The 17,419-nt window shown below is 38.8% G+C and overlaps 1 protein-coding gene across 1 annotated transcript; it reads right to left on the reverse strand.

Annotated features, from left to right (window-relative positions):
• Nucleotides 1–4,534: 4,534 nt before the first annotated feature.
• Nucleotides 4,535–5,509, reverse strand: LOC131225799 (vacuolar sorting protein 3-like). The gene is made up of 3 exons (XM_058221393.1): nucleotides 5,398–5,509; nucleotides 4,883–5,155; nucleotides 4,535–4,775 (listed from the first exon to the last, which is right to left on the reverse strand). The coding sequence occupies exons 1-3, from the start codon at nucleotides 5,470–5,472 to the stop codon at nucleotides 4,620–4,622; spliced, it is 504 nt and encodes a 167-aa protein (XP_058077376.1). The 5' UTR covers nucleotides 5,473–5,509; the 3' UTR covers nucleotides 4,535–4,619.
• Nucleotides 5,510–17,419: the final 11,910 nt, after the last annotated feature.

Consider the following 17,419-nt stretch of genomic DNA (forward strand, 5'->3'; position numbering starts at 1 on the left):
GATTGAGTACCTACGTGGGGCCCACCGTGATGTATATGGTTTATCCCTTCTGTCCATTCATTTTTATAAATACATTTAGTGAATGATCCCAAAATTCAGGTATATTGAAGGCCCAAGTGGACCACACCATAGGAATCACGTGTGATTTAATCTCCATTGTTTACCACGTGGTCCACTTGAGCCTTCGATATACCTCGTTTTATGGAATGATACCCTAAAATTATATTTCAAAATAGATGGACGGATTAGATAGAACACATAGATTGTGGTGGGCCTCAAAAAGTCCTTACCAGAGTAAACTCCGTGGGGTCCACTGTTATTTATTTATTTTATCCACTCCATCCATCCGTGTTAACAGATAACATCCAAAGCTCAAGTGGACCACACCATAGGAAATAATGTGATTGAACCTCTACTATTTAAAATTTCTTAGAGGCCCTAGAAGTTTTTGGACAATTTGATCGGTCTAGATTTTAGGATTATATCTACTATCATATATCCTAACATCATTAGTTTTCAGGATTTCCTCTCATTTTTATTATTTTCACCATATATATTTATCTCTGTGTGTGTATGTAATAAAACACTATATTTTAAAAAATTCCGTGTTCAGCACAGCACCATTGACACTCAATGGAGGTGCGCACGTGGGAGGATTAGAAGGGATTTGTTTTAGGGGCCGGTGATGGGGGGAAAGTGCTTAGATTTGTGGGGCCCACCATGATGTATGTTACTGATCCACTACGTCCATTCATTTTAACGAATCATTTTAAGGGTTGATCCAAAAAGGAGTCATATCGAAGCCGTAAGCAAAGTGGAGACTACCGTTCATCCATTTTGAGATATCATTTTAAGTCATGAGCCGTCCATCCATTTTGAGAAATCATTTTGAGATATCATTTTAAGTCATGAGCCAAAGAATGAGGGAGATAAAAATCTGTAGTGGAGACCACTTAAGTTGTCATGTACTGTGTATATAGGCGCACCCTTAAGAAATAAATCATTGTAAAACTCATTCCAAAACCAAATTAGTTCCTTTTTCTTTTTTTTTTTTGTTTTTGTTTTTGTCTGTTCTCGGCAAATTTTCAAATGATCAAGTGACCCAATTTGTGTGAGGCATTGCATTCCTAAGTTTTCTAGTTTAGAGGTCAAACCTTTGGATTTCCCTGCTTACCACATGGTCATAATACAGTATGCTTACATAAATTCCGTTCGTTAAGACTGCAATTCCGTTCAGTAAGACTACAATTCTGTTCTTTACGACAGACATTCCGTTCGGTACGACAGAAAGCAATTTCTATAAGCTCGTGCAATAAGAATGTTTCAGGTGTCTCTACCCTGGACCTATCAGTATCATTTAGACTATAACACCAGCTATGAGAGGTTCTCGGTAACACGAATCCGAATACATATAGCAGGAGAACGGCATTGAATAGAGCTCGGTGGCTGGTGTTCGGTGCTCTATGGCCCCACCATGATGTATGTATTTCATCCATTTTTACAGATCATTTTAGGGCTTGATCCAAAAAAAAATGATAGGGATATAAATCTAAAGTGGACCACATCTTAGTAAAACAATATTGATTGGATATCCACCATTAAAATCCTCCTAAGGCCCACTGTATTGTTTATTTGACATCCAATCTGTTGATTAGATCATATAGGCCTTGATGAAGGGAAAAAACAAAGATAGCTTGATTCAAATTTCATATTGATCCAAAACTTCTGTGGCCCTATAAGGTTTTCAATGGTAGACGTTCAATCCCCCACTGCTTTTCGTAGTGTGGTCCACTTGATAGTTAGATCTGTCTTATTTTTCATCTTAAGCCTTAGTACGAGCTCGACAAATGGATGGATGGTTTGGATATAAGATATATATCATGATTAGACCCTCAGAACTTGCTAATGTCAATACAGCAGCTAGATAGCTAGTGTGAGGTACACCGGCCAATCTGCTTCCGCCACGAGCCCAGTTGTTATGGAAGCGGATTACGTCCTACCCCACCCGATTCGTCTAGATAGGGCTACGTGGGGCCCATATTGATGTAAGATTTTTATCCACACTGTCCATCCATATATTACAGATAATGTTAGGGCTTGAACCCAAAAATTAGTTGGAACTAATGCTTAAGTTGACCACAAAGTGGGGATTGAACGCTCAACATTAAAAACTTGTTGGGACTTGTAGAAGTTTCCGATCAAGTTGATATTTATGTTTTCACTTCATCCGGGTCTACATGACCTTATGAATAGGTTGGATGGTAAAAAAAACATCATGGTGGCCCTTCCAAAGGTTTCAACTGTGTGCATCATTATCACTGATGCTTCCTTTGGTGTGGCTTACTAGAGCCGTGGACCTGCCTCAATTTTTGCATACTACTGTATATAGATGTAATAAAATAGATTAACAGTGTGAATAAAGTCATTACATAACGGTGGGCCCCACAGAGCCCTGATGGACCGATCATGGTCCAAGCAGGGGTAGGACGTAGGCCACTTTCATCCTCTGTAGCTAACAGAAATGGATTGGCTACTCCCCCTGCCACCAGCTTCATGGCTGGTGATCAGTGCTCTGAGGGCCCCACCATCATGTATGCGTTTCATCCATTCTGTTCATCCATTTTTTCATATCATTTTATGAGTTGACCTCAAACATGAGATGGATATAAATCTCACGTGGACAATAACACATGAAAACAACAGTGATTGGATATCCACCATTAAAATCCTCATAAGGCCCATTAGTCTGTTTATTTGACATCCAATCTGTTGATTAGGTAATACATGCCCAGATGAATAGAAAAACCAAAGAACAGCTCGATCCAAAACTTTTATGGCCCCAAAATGTTTGTAATGGTCGACCCTCATTCAACACTGTTTCCTGTAATCTGGTCCACTTGATATTTGGATATACCTCATTTTATTACTCATATTGTAAAATGATTTATAAAAATATGTGGACAGAATGGATGAAACAAATACATCATGGTGGGGCCCAAAAACCACCGACCACCAGCCATTGGCTGGTGTCAGGGAGAGTAGTCAATCCGTTTCCCTAGCTAACCGCGTCCCTCCATCTCTCCCCAAAATCTGGAAATCCCCAAAATCGCGCGCCCTTTCTACCCCCGAAAATCCGAAAATCCCCAAAGTTGCACGTCCTCTCTACCCCCAAAATCCACACCTCTCTCTTTCTCTCTTTCTCATCGACTCTAATGGCTTCTTCGACTACCGGGCTTGAGGCCATCTCTTACAGCACTGCGCTAACCACAGCCTCTTCTTCCAGGGAAAGCAGATCCATGCCCGGCTCATCCTCCTCTCGGTCATCCCCGAAAACTTCCTCGCCTCAAAGCTCGTTTCCATGTACTCCAAATCCGGCCAAATCCATCACGCCCGTAAGGTGTTCGATGAAATTCCCCACAGAAATATCTTCTCTTTCAACGCCATGCTCATTGCCTATTCTTCACATGACCAGCACTCCGAAGCCCTTAGGCTCTTCTCGTCCTTGGCATCATTCAAACCCGCCCTTAAACCTGACAGTTTCACCATCTCCTCCCTCTTGAAAGCCTTGTCGTTGGTGCCGCTTCCGCATCCGATATTGGGTAAGGAGATTCACGCTTTTGTGCTTTGGCATGGCTTTGATTCTGATCTATTTGTCACCAATGCAGTGGTTACATTTTACCAATGCAGTTGCATGGGCATTGTTAGTGGTGGTTTGGGGACGGGGTTATATTGGGTTGTTTGGTGATTTTTGTGGAGAAGAGAATGATGAGAAGAATTCGCAGACATGTGGGCACAATTGCAGTAGCTAAAAGATCAGGAAGTTCCACACATCAGGTGTGCCATGCTAATATCTTGAATATTATACTATTGGTCATCTTCTTTTTCGTTGAACAGAGCCGCAGAGAGAGGGCAGAAAAGGAGTTACTTGAACTACAAGTGGTCCAGCTGAATGTAAAGAAGTTGGAGGATGAACTGATGTCTTGGAAATCAATGCTGAAAGAGATCCCTGATGTTTCATGTTCTGATGATATACCCAGAAAATTTGCCAGTTTGCAGAAGTATGTCCTTTCCCTTGTTACAATATTGTCAAATACATATCTTGCCATGTTCGGGTTAGCTTTAAAATGGATAAGAGTGCTGCCAGTTGCTGGCTGATGCAGTTGTGATCATGGCATATATACTTTAACGACTTTGCACCATATGTTTGAATGAATTGGGTCTGGGGTCGATAAAAAAACTTAATTTAGGTTGAAGGAGCAAAATTTGCTTTTAAATAACATTCCATACAAATAATTAGCTTGCTTGGTGGTGTCTGATCTTGTGAGGTTTTTATCTATATAGGCTCAAATAAAAGAAGGAAGTGTCATCTTCAAGGACAACCCCACCCGATGATGTTATCTACGGGCTGAAAGAAAGTAAGAGTGTACAAAATAAAGATGATGGTGATGATAAGAATTTGTAATGGGGAATAGAGAAAGGGAAATGAGGGTCATATATTAGCAATCATCAACTCCAGATGATTTTACAGAATCCCACATGCAAGAGGAAGGATCCAGAGTCAAAACAAATTGAAAGACCCTGGTTTAGTTGTATTGTTTTCCTTTTCTTTGAAGTAAATCCTAGCATTTATCGTGCTCGCACAAGAGAGCAAAGGAAAAACCAAACCAGATGCCTTGAATTCTCTTCAGGCATGAAAAATTACCTGGTGAAAGCTGATTGGCCCTTTTCTCTGATGTTAATACTCTAACTGCCAGTTCTTGGTCTATATCTGCAATCTAGCGAAAAGAGCCACCGCCAACTGATTAGCTCATATATCCATGGAAATATTAAGACCATCAATGATCAAAAAGTATCACCAAATTGGTTGAGTAATTTTACATACCCATCCTAGATGTTGTAGAACTATGTCTTGATCAGATATCTCCTCCAGAAGCTTTGATGCTTCAATTGCAGCTATCATTTGGCCAGAGATTAAACTTGTACAGTTATCTCGAGAGTCTCTTTCTGCAGTTGGGTCTTTCCATAAGCCAGCTGAATAATTTCTCGCCAAAATACGCCAGATTGCAAGAGCCTTTGAGCTCATCCCTTTACTTGCATACAGGAAGGCAAGCGTCCGTAAATGCCCAGAGTCATCTAACAGAGTTTCTAACTCCTCCTGCACGGCCCATGCAAGTTGCAGGGTGGGTCATCCTTCAAGCAGCCTTCTGACAGCGGACTTTCTGCCTTGCAATACATAGGAATACTAGGATTCCGCTGCTTACCAACATACACACATAGTGCATGGTCCTGAGGCTAGTAACTCACTAAATTTTGATTGTACATCTAATCAAAATCATGACTGCCTCAAGATGGAACAAGCCAAAATAATAATTGAGGAAACTGTACAACCAGACATACCACAACACAACTGTTTGGGGAGGACGCCAGCTGCTCCATTTCATCTATATGATTCAGAGCTCTATAAAGGTACATTAGAAGAGTATCAACTCCCTCCTTCACCGAAGAATTCAAATCTGCATCCTTTTTCCTTTAATTAAAGTGAACACCCGTAGGGAAATGCTTGTCTTGTATTCTTTATAAGCTAGCATTATACCAAAGAAAGTTGTATAAACTTCTCGCAGAAGGTATGCCGATTCACTCTCACTTATCTCATGATTCTTGTTTTCTATAACCTACAACTTTGCATGTCTTACACCTTTGTATAATGGTTGTTCTTTCTTTCTTATTCTGAATCATTGCTAAAAAATGACTAATGGTTATTATACACATTAATTTGACGTGAAGCTTATCGGAAGAGATGAGGCTTTGGCGCAAAGCAAGAGTGCCATAGAAAAATGTTCAATTTTTTAACATTTTTTCATGCATAATTCTCTATTTTCATTGATAATTTCATTGAATTGAAGTTGGGTTTCTTTTTTGTATGGATTCCAAAGAACTCAAGTGGCAATTTGAATCTTTCATGATTGGAACTACTAAACATTTTGAATTTCAAGAATCAGAGGTAAACCATTTATGGCTTGTAACTTCAATAATTTATATAAACAAGTTACAGTTTTTTTTATAGCTATTTTGATTATCTGTTACTGTGAGTGATGAATTTCTAGTATACTGTGAAGCTTGATCTTCATATACAACAATGCAAAGATATTGCCATTTTTGTTGATTATATTTGTAGCAACCATAATCTATTTGTTTTTTTTCCTTGTACGGATTGATTTAATACGAATTTCCTTCATCCTGCAAATCAATCATCTGTCACTATGGTTTGGAAATTTCTTAGTAGCTTATAGGGTTTCTTGATGGAGCATAAGCCCTTTTTTAACTCCGCCAATGCAACTCCTTGCATTGCCGGTCCCAAGCCCGGGTAAAGGAGGAGGGAGAAGGGCTTTAGAATGAATCGTCAACTATGGAGGAGATCTTGAAAATGTAGTGAGTATCTCTGGTTTTATAGTTTTGCTTGTACATTCCTATATTGATTACTCAAGCATGACGGTTATGCGCATTCTTTCAGGTGGATGTTGCATGTGGGAGGGTTGGAGCTACATATTTCAGATTCAAGCATCTGGTACGTCTCTTGTCAAGAATGCATATGTGTAGTTCATCAAATAATACATTATGTGATATTGTATGCATGATATCTATGTTGTAAGTTTCCTCCTGTATTTTGCTTAAAATCCATGTTTATGCATGATTCTCATGCATTGATGTGGATTTGAGCTAAAAAATATTGAAATGAAAAATTTGAGAAAACAGGGGAGATTTTCTTTTATAAAGTAAGTATTTAGGACCAAGTGGTTATGTATTTTCTCCATTAAATTTGCTCGAAATTAATGGAGCAGACCCGGATGTGCGTCGGAGCTATCCGGATGAGCGGGGGTCCCTAGAAGGTGGGAGCCGCTATTATGACCATGATGAAGCTGTCCATTTCCTATGAACAGCATTGGAACGGCCTGGCCATTTGGACAGGCTGTGTTTATGTATTTGATCAAAATTAATGGAGCAGACCCAGACGTGCGTTGGAGCTATTCGGAAGAGCGAGATTCCTTGGAAAGAGGGAACCGTTATTATGACCATGATGAAGCTGTCTATTTTTTATGGACAGCATTGGAATGCTTGGCCATTTGCGCCGGATGGCCGTGTTTATATCTGTATTTGCAAAGACCATGCCTTTAACCTAAACCTTAACTTATAACTTAACCTAAACCTATACTTATAACCAAAACCTAACCTTTCCATAAATCTATAACCTAAACTCAATTCCATAAACCTAAACCTAGACCTAATCCTAAACCTATAGCCTAAACTCAAATCCCTAAACCTTAACCTTTAACCTAACCTAAACCTATACTTATAACATAAAAATATTCCCAAATCCCAAAACCTATTACCTAAACCTAAACCGTAACCTAATCCTATAACCTAAACTCAAATCCCTAAAGCAAAACCTACACCTAATCCTAATCTCAACTCCCTAACCTAAACCTAAACCTAAACTTGAAAACCCAAACTTAAACCCAATCACGAACCTGAACCCGATTTCCTAAACCTAAACCATAACTTATCCTCAAAACCATAAAACCAAAACCTATAACCAAAACCAAAACCAAAACTAATAACCTAAACCCGAACCCACTCTCAAATCCCAAAACCTATAACCAAAACCAAAACCAAAACCTATAACCTAAACCCGAACCCATTCTCAAATCCCAAAACCTATAACCTAAACCAAAACCAAAACCTATAACCTAAACCCAAACCCATTCTCAAATCCCAAAACCTATAACCTAAACCAAAACCAAAACCTATAACCTAAGCCCGAACCCATTCTCAAATCCCAAAACCTATAACCTAAACCAAAACCTATAACCTAAACTTGAACTCATTCTCAAATCCCAAAACCTTTAACCTAAACCTAAACCTTAACATAAACCTATAACCTATAACCTAAATCAAAACCTATAACCTAAACCAAAACCAAAACCTATAACCTAAACTCGAACCCATTCTCAAATTCAAAAACCTATAACCTAAACCAAAACCTATAACCAAAACCAAAACCAAAACCTATAACCTAAACCTGAACCCATTCTCAAATTCCAAAACCTATAACCTAAACCTAAACCGTAACCTAATTCTATAACCTAAACTCAAATCCCTAAACCTTAACCTATAACCTAACCTAAACCTATACTTATAACCTAAAACTATTCCCAAATCCCAAAACCTATAACCTAAACCAAAACCTATAACCTAAACCAAAACCAAAACCTATAACCTAAACTTGAACTCATTCTCAAATCCCAAAACCTTTAACCTAAACCTAAACCTTAACATAAACCTATAACCTATAACCTAAATCAAAACCTATAACCTAAACCAAAACCAAAACCTATAACCTAAACTCGAACCCATTCTCAAATTCAAAAACCTATAACCTAAACCAAAACCTATAACCAAAACCAAAACCAAAACCTATAACCTAAACCCGAACCCATTCTCAAATCCCAAAACCTATAACCTAAACCTAAACCGTAACCTAATCCTATAACCTAAACTCAAATCCCTAAACCTTAACCTATAACCTAACCTAAACCTATACTTATAACCTAAAACTATTCCCAAATCCCAAAACCTATAACCTAAACCAAAACCAAAACCTATAACCTAAACTTGAACTCATTCTCAAATCCCAAAACCTTTAACCTAAACCTAAACCTTAACATAAACCTATAACCTATAACCTAAATCAAAACCTATAACCTAAACCAAAACCAAAACCAAAACCTATAACCTAAACTCGAACCCATTCTCAAATTCAAAAACCTATAACCTAAACCAAAACCTATAACCAAAACCAAAACCAAAACCTATAACCAAAACCAAAACCAAAACCAAAACCTATAACCTAAACCCGAACCCATTCTCAAATCCCAAAACCTATAACCTAAACCTAAACCGTAACCTAATCCTATAACCTAAACTCAAATCCCTAAACCTTAACCTATAACCTAACCTAAACCTATACTTATAACCTAAAACTATTCCCAAATCCCAAAACCTATAACCTAAACCTAACCTCTCCCTAAACCTATAACCTAAACTCAATTCCCTAAACCTAAACCTACACCTAATCCTAATCTCAACTCCCTAACCTAAACCTAAACCTAAACTTGAAAACCCAAACTTAAACCCAATCCCGCACTTGAACCCGATTTCCTAAACCTAAACCATAGCCCATTCTCAATTCCCTAAAGCTATAACCTATAACCTAAACCTAAACCTAAAACCTAAATCAAAACCTATTACCTTTCCTTAAACCTTAACCTAAACCTATATCCTATAACCTAAATCAAAACCAAAACCAAAACCTAAAACCTAAACCTATAACCTATAACCTAAATCAAAACATATAATCAAAACCAAAACCAAAACCTATAGCCTAAACCCGAACCCATTCTCAAATCCAAAAAACCTATAACCTAAACCTAAACCTTAACCTAAACCGTTAACCTATAACCTAAATCAAAACCTATAACCTAAACCAAAACCAAAACCTATAACCTATAACTTAAACCCGAACCCATTATCAAATCCCAAAACCTATAACCTAAACCGAAACCAAAACCTATAACCTAAACCCGAACCCATTCTCAAATCCCAAAACCCAAACCTAAACCTAAACCTAAACCTAAACCTAAACCTATAACCTAAACTCAAATCCCTAAACCTAAACCTAAACCTAATCCTATAACCTAAACTCAAATCCCTAAACCTTAACTTATAACCTAACCTAAACCTATACTTATAACCTAAAACTATTCTCAAATCCCAAAACCTATAACCTAAACCTAACCTTTCCCTAAACCTATAACCTAAACTCAATTCCCTAAACCTAAACCTAGACCTAAACCTAAACCTATAGCCTAAACTCAAATCCCTAAACCTTAACCTATAACCTACCTAAACCTATACTTATAACCTAAAGCTATTCCCAAATCCCAAAACCTATTACCTAAACCTAACCTTTCCCTAAACCATAACCCATTATTAATTCCCTAAAGCTATAACCTATAACCTAAACCTAAACCTAACCTAAACTTATAACCTTTCCTTAAACCTTTAACTTAAACCTAAACTTAAAACCTAAATGTATTCTCAAATCCTTAAACCCAAACCTACACCTAATCCTAATCTCAACTCCCTAACCTAAACCTAAACTTGAAAACCCAAACCTAAACCCGATCCCAAACCCGATTTTCTAAACCTAAACCTTAACCTATAATCAATTTCCCAAAAGCTATAACCTATAACCTAAATCTAAACCTAAACCTAAACCAAAACTTATAACCTAAACCTTAACCTATAACCTAAACTTAATTATAACCTATAGCCTAACCTTAACCTAAACCTATAACCTAAACCTAAACCTATAATCATATGGTGAGACCATTTCTTTTGTGTCAATTTCATACCTCTTTGAGTTTTTTTTTAATTCATTAAGAAAAAAAATGGTTATACGTAATGCACTTCTTTCACTGTCTTTCTTTTCTCCAATGGGCATTCTAATTTATGAATGACATGACTGTTTGTAGGATGATGGAATATACGAAGCTGTTGAAATTTCAGGGTGAAGTCGAGCACATTTCTCTAATGAAGCCAAAGATTTGTATTTTCAGCATTATTGTAATTGTAACTGTAATTGATTGTAATTGTAATTAATTGAATGAATGAATGATTGTAATTGAATGAATGAATGATTGTACAGGTGGTAATTGAATGAACAGGTGGTAATTGAATGAACAAATGATTTAATTTTTTAATGTACAAAATAGCTACGGATATTGACCGTAGCCACTAGTCAGACAGGTGTAGCCTTTTTAATTTTGGCATATTGCTACGGACTTTCAGCTACAAATAATATCCGTAGCTGTTTTAATTGATATGGATTATATCTATAGCTATTTAACATATAGCTGCAGATTAAATCCGTAGCCACTAATCAGACAGGTGTAGCCTTTTAAATTTTGGCCTATTGCTACGAACTTTCAGCTACAAATAATATCCGTAGCTATTAAACTTATAACATATAACCTAACCTTAATCTAAACTTAAAACCTAAATCTAAACTTATAACCTAAACCTATAAGTGTAGGTTATAGGTTTAGGTTTAGGTTAAGGTTGTTTTTCTTTTCATTTGTCTGGATCACCTCTTATATGTTCTCTCTCTTTTCATTTGTTTTTTTTCCAAAAGATTGTTTGTGTTTGGATGGATCCAGTTTGTGTTTGGACAAATGTAGTTTTTGTCTGGATGAATTTACGTAGTTTGGGTTTAGATGGATGTGAATGTGATGAAATATATTATATAACAGGTGTATATCAGGAAGAATATGATGAATTATATTCTAACAGGTGTATATCAGGAAATTTGAGATGGAATTTTTTTTAAAAAAAGAGACTTTTACCTACAAAATATTTCGTAGGTAAAAGTCTCATTAACCTTTTTAGCGATGAAAATTTTCATTGCTAAAAGTAATTCATTCAGCTTTTGGCGACAAAAATTTTCGTCGCTAAAAGTCTTATCCAGTATTTTTAGCTACGAATATTTTCATAGCTAAAAGTAATCCATTCGAAATTTTTGAAAAATTATTTGCAGCCTGTAGCAATGACAATTTTCGTTGCTAAAAGTCTCAACCACGATTTTTAGTTACGAAAATTTTCGTAGCTAAAAGTAATTTATTAGAATTTTTTGAAAAATTGTTTGCAGCCTGTAGCGATGACAAGTTTCGTTGCTAAAAGTCTGATCTACGATTTTTAGCTACGAAAATATTCGTTGCTAAACGTAATTCATTCAGCTTTTGGCGATGAAACTTTTCGTTGCTAAAAGTCCTATCCATTATTTTTAACTACGAAAAGTTTCGTAGCTAAAAGTAATACAATCGAAATTTTTCAACCACGATTTTTAGCTACGAAAAGTTTCGTAGCTAAAAGTAATCCATTCGAATTTAAAAAAAAAAAAGTTTGCAGCCTTTGGCGACGAAAATTTTCGTCGCTAAAAGTCTGAAATATGTATTGAGCCTTTAGCGACGAAAATTTTCGTCGCCAAAAGTCTCATACACGATGTTTAGCTACGAAAATTTTCGTAGATAAAAGTTTCATCCTAAAAATCTCATACACGATTTTTAGCTACGAAAACTTTCGTTGATAAAAGAAAATAATATTTGGAGCCTTTAGCGACGAAAATTTTCGTCCCTAAAAGGTAACTTTTAGCGACGAAAATGTGTTTCGTCACTAAATCAAGTTGCCAAGTGTAAGACGTGTTGTACTCCGTGTGGTCTTAGGTGGCATTCCGTATATACAACATAGGGTGCAACACATGTGAGATTTAGCATACAACACTCAATTTCTCAAGCATTCTACACATTTCATAACGAAAGGAGTTGCATGTATTTCATTTAATAAAATTTTTCACAATAAATGAGATATAGCTTTACATGAATCATGACAGGGAATGCATGCGAGCTAATCTAATCAAATCCTTAAACACCAAACACATCATCAAACCTACCCTACTGCTAAGCCTATGAAGGCTATAACACAAGGAACAGAAAAGCAAGAAAACCCAGAGATGACTACAACATAGGACTAGTCGTCAGAATCTGGTGCACTCTTATCCTGCATGCAGCACAGGAGAGCCTTCAAGGTGCGAGACACCTTCTTGAATTTCTGTTTCATGAAGGCCTGACTCTCTTCAAGCTTGGCCCGGGTCTCACTGACCTCCTGTCGCAGGGTGACTTGGCTCTCCTCAATCTGAGCCAAACGGGTCTCTATGGCAGTCTGATTATGGCGGTGCTCAGGTGTAGCAGGAGGAGAGTCCCCATCAGAGTCTTGGGCCTCCTCTTCTTCCTCCTCCTGCTCAGCTTTTTCCTGATCTCTCCCTTCACCACTGCCCTCATCTTCATTGCCTTCCTCACCACTTCCTTCTTCTTCGTCACTTTTTCCCTCACCGTCACTTCCTTCAACATCATCACTTTCTTCTTTTATATTATTGCTCTACTCCTCAAGACGGGCTTGGCGTCGTGTATGGCCAATGCCCATGTTGTCTAGCGTGTTTTTGCTGATAATGTGGATCGGGGCGACGTCCTCCATATGGAGTCGAAAACAGTAGTGGCGGGCTATCTTACAAATAAGTCGACCAAAAGATAGCGAGGAGTTCTCCCTAGTAGACCATGCAGTGCGGATTATATGGGATAGGACAAGAGTAAGCAACCATACTTTCTCTCCTTGTCCAACTCTATATAAGAAATCCAACATGAACCTTGTGCATTTGGTGCGATTACTCCACCTAGGATACAAGTTATATGTGCATATGTGGTAGAGCAGGCGGAAGTCGTCCGTTATCTTAGATGAAGCAAGGCTATTTCCCTGCCTCCAACGCTCGAGTCGGCCACATAGGAAATGTGTGTGGAGTCTCTTTTCTCACTCACTAGTGAGGTTCTTCTCACTGGCATGTACCACACCTCTTTCAACTCCCATAATGAGGGCAATCTCGTCCACACCAACAATGATCTCCTGCCTTCCCAAAGAGATAGCAAACTGGAGAGGCTTCAATAATGGATTCCGAATGAGGGCGTAGAAGGTGCACACAGTGCCTTCGCTCGCCTGAGTGTTCCCTTCAAACATGGTACCCCACCCATTTTCCAGGAGAAAGTCGATGACTAGATACGTCCCAAACATCTTCTCATCGACATGTGCCTCAAATACGACCTTATGGCTGCGGAACTTACCAAGGTTGACGTTCGGCATTTGTGATCTCTCTAACGAAATTTAAGGATCGAGGTCTTGCTTGGACCTCCGTTCACGCTCAGCACTTATAGTGGCTTTGGAGTCCACCCTCCTCATAATACGGCGTGGTCGGCTTGGCCTGGCCTCATCCAGGGCTGCTGTTTTCTTTCCCATGAGAGAAAGGAGTATAGAGATTAAGAAGATGGCGGCGACAACCTCGAAAAGAGCCATTGGAAACGGAATGCTTGAAGGAGGAGATGGGTTGATGGGTTTTTATTTTTAGAGATCTTGAGACACAAAAGGAGTGCCTTTGTGCTGAATAGATGGAAATAGGGAAGAAAGGGAGAGGAGAATGATAGTTTCAAGGCAATAGAGGTGGGTAGATGTGATGGGTAGAGGATGTGGAAGATTATGAGACACAAAAGAAGGCTTTTGTGTTTGAATGAGTGAAAAATAGAGAAGGTGGGGAGATGGAATTGAAGAATGAGGAGGTAATGATGAACCAAATAGGAGAGTTGAAGGTTGGAAGTGTATGGAAGGGGGTTTGAGAGGGAAGGGGTGCTCTTTTGGAAGGTTTAGAGGGCTAGGGGGTGAATGAAATGGCAAAAAGGGAGGTGAGGGGGTTCAAATAGGGGCCTCACATGTGTGCATGAGTCCACTTGGCCGGCCGGTGCACCGCCCAGGTGTTGTGAAGTCGGGCGGTGCACCACCTGGGTGTTGTGAAGTCGGGCGGTGCACCGCCGACCGGGCGATGCCGCCGCCCGGACTCTGGACCGTCTGCGGTGGCTCCACCTGGGGGCGGTGTCCACCCCTCCTTGGGGTGCTGAAAACAAATGGGACCCCCCTTGGGTTCTCCTGTAAATTACGGTGTGGCCCCCACCTCCGTTTGAGGTGCTTTCGGACTTCAACTTGCACGTATCCACACTTTTTGGTGTGTTTGAGCATGGGATTTACCGAGTTATGCCCAATCCCATCGATTGACGGTCTAGGAAGGGGTTGGGATCATTTTTACATGGTCTTATACGCCTATAAGGTGAAATTCAATGGTCAGTTTCGCTTCAACGGTCATATGATCACCGACGGGCGAAACTTGGGATCCTATGATCATTTCTACATTTTTGGGGCCCACGATGATGTATGTTTTATATCCACACCTTTGGAGAGCTCATTTAAGGGCAATATCCATTTGGAGAGATCATTTGTAACATCCTGAAAATCGAGGGTTGAGCAGATGCTCAACTCCCGAGTTCTAACGCATCACTTATGCAACATAGATAATGATGATTAAATGTTGTCTATATTTATGCATTAAACATGAGTGGGATTATACCAAATCAACATATTATACAGCAAAGGCGATTAAATTAAGCAAGCGGAAGATTGTGATAAATATATAAAGTGTGTAAGTGGATATAAACCTCATAGTATGATCATGTCACCAGGCTGAATAATTACATGTATAGTTCCAAAATATACAAAATGATAAGTGTAATGTCATCTAATCCATATCCTTATAGCCCCAGTGACGTAACTCCAGGTCTACATAGACCCACCAAAGAGTTGTAGGTAGGAGAACTCCTCCTTGTCGTCATAGAAGGTCGGCTCCAACTTGTAAGCCGCAACATCATCTGCAACTATAACAGAGTCTGGATGGTATTTTAAAATACCGTCCCAGAGTGGGAGTGAGTGATCAACTCAGTAGAGCTATAAGGTAAAGGTTAACATGTTATCAATTCAGTCAAGCAGTAATGATAAAATAATACAACAAGCATTCCTAAGTACTCTGGTTAATGCAAGGATGATATGTATTAATGATGCATGCCCTCGCCTGCACTCCCTCTATGACATCATCTCATGGTCGCGCATGCTAAACTCCCATTGTGCTCAACACCCACGCTAAAGGCACATGCAATGCGGTGCATGGTCGTGTTAGCCAAGTTCTTGATTATACCTATTCATACAGCAGATTCAAAAAGCTAAGGTACCTTCCTTTATATCATTTACTTAAACAATAATCTATATAAGGTCATAAATCCTAGTTAATCACATATGATAGGCAAGTTCGCGAGTTTACACTATAGGTTGCTACAGGAGGCTCGTCACCTTAGATAGGCTTAATTCATACTCGGGGTCGCTATGAGGGGCTCGTCACCCAGTCGTAGGCCTATTTTATGCTTGACTTCACTATGGGAAAGGCTCGTCACCTTAGCGTAGGCCGACAGCTCAAATACAGTGTCTCATACTACCATATTCGGCTCACAAGTTTGGTTTGCTCACTGGACACTACGGGGAGGCTCGTCACCCCAGCGTAGGCCGACAGCTCAACCACGGTGTCCCATACCACCATGCCCGGCTCATGATCTTAGCGAATTGTGGTACCAAGGTTAAACAGGTTTTTCAATGGTAAGCAGTACCTTAAATTCAAATAGTAGCTTTTATACATGGTGAACATACATTAGGCCAATCGGGTTACTTAACAAGCTCGACTAGTACGAGTATATGTTGAATTAATCGATATGGAGCGTGTAAGAACTCCACGTGGCCTAACCACTGTCGACAAACAACGTACGACTCGGATTCATCGAACGTGTCTTGCATGACGAAACGACCTCGGCCACTAGTTTGGGAATCATTACCGATTACTTGGACTACACAGTCGTCCCAATCATATTCAAACACAATAGGCATTCATATTGGATAGTCCAAGCATCATGTGACAACCAATTTAAACATAAATCTCACTTGAGCCTTTCAACAAACACATAGTGTACATGTTAATATACATAGGCATTTCATCCATAAATCATATAGTAGTAAGAGAGATTTCATAAAGAAAATTGTAGCTATAGATATGGTAATTGAGAATCCTATCTCAACACCCTCATTAAATACATTTCAACAAGCATTTTCTCATTCAGGCATTTTATTAAACACTTAGACTACACATAACACATACATGTAATAAATTTATTATAGCGTATATTATAGCAAATCCTTTCACAAAGGAGTTGTCACACATACAAAAATCATGTATTTACAATTAATAATCATGGCAAGCACGAATCCAAATTCCATATTCATTCAAACATTTCAACAAACACATGGAATGCAATATAATCAACATAGTTCGTATATATATGTAATACAAAGGAAACATCGCATCTAAGCATATGTGATAGCAATCAAGTTAGTCATAAATCATTAACTGACATTGAAAGCCTTGAAAACCATAACCTAAATGTTTATAGTCTGCACCTTCCGTCGGTAAACTCGTATCGAACTCAATTCGAACACTATGCCTTTATCTAAGGCACAACGGCTACCTAAATTATGAAATAGGTTAGCTATTTCACCGATCTACCTATCTGGATACCTAAAGCAGATTAGGGTTAGGATTCCTTACTCAAAAGTGGAGTCAAAATCGCCATTATAGTGACACGGATGAGGTAATTCAGCAGGTGGAGTGGCGAGATCGAATCCCAGCAACTATCTCTCATTCTCTCTCACTTCTCATCACTTTCTCCTTCTCTTTTCTCTCTTCTCTTTCTTAGGGTTTAGGAAATTCGTATGGAATGAGAGAGGGGTAGGTTTAAGGTCTTATATAGGCCCAGAAGTAAAATCAATAGCCTAAGGGCCA

Source organism: Magnolia sinica, chromosome 14 (genome assembly GCF_029962835.1).
Source record: "Magnolia sinica isolate HGM2019 chromosome 14, MsV1, whole genome shotgun sequence".
NCBI classification, from domain to species: Eukaryota; Viridiplantae; Streptophyta; class Magnoliopsida; order Magnoliales; family Magnoliaceae; genus Magnolia; species Magnolia sinica.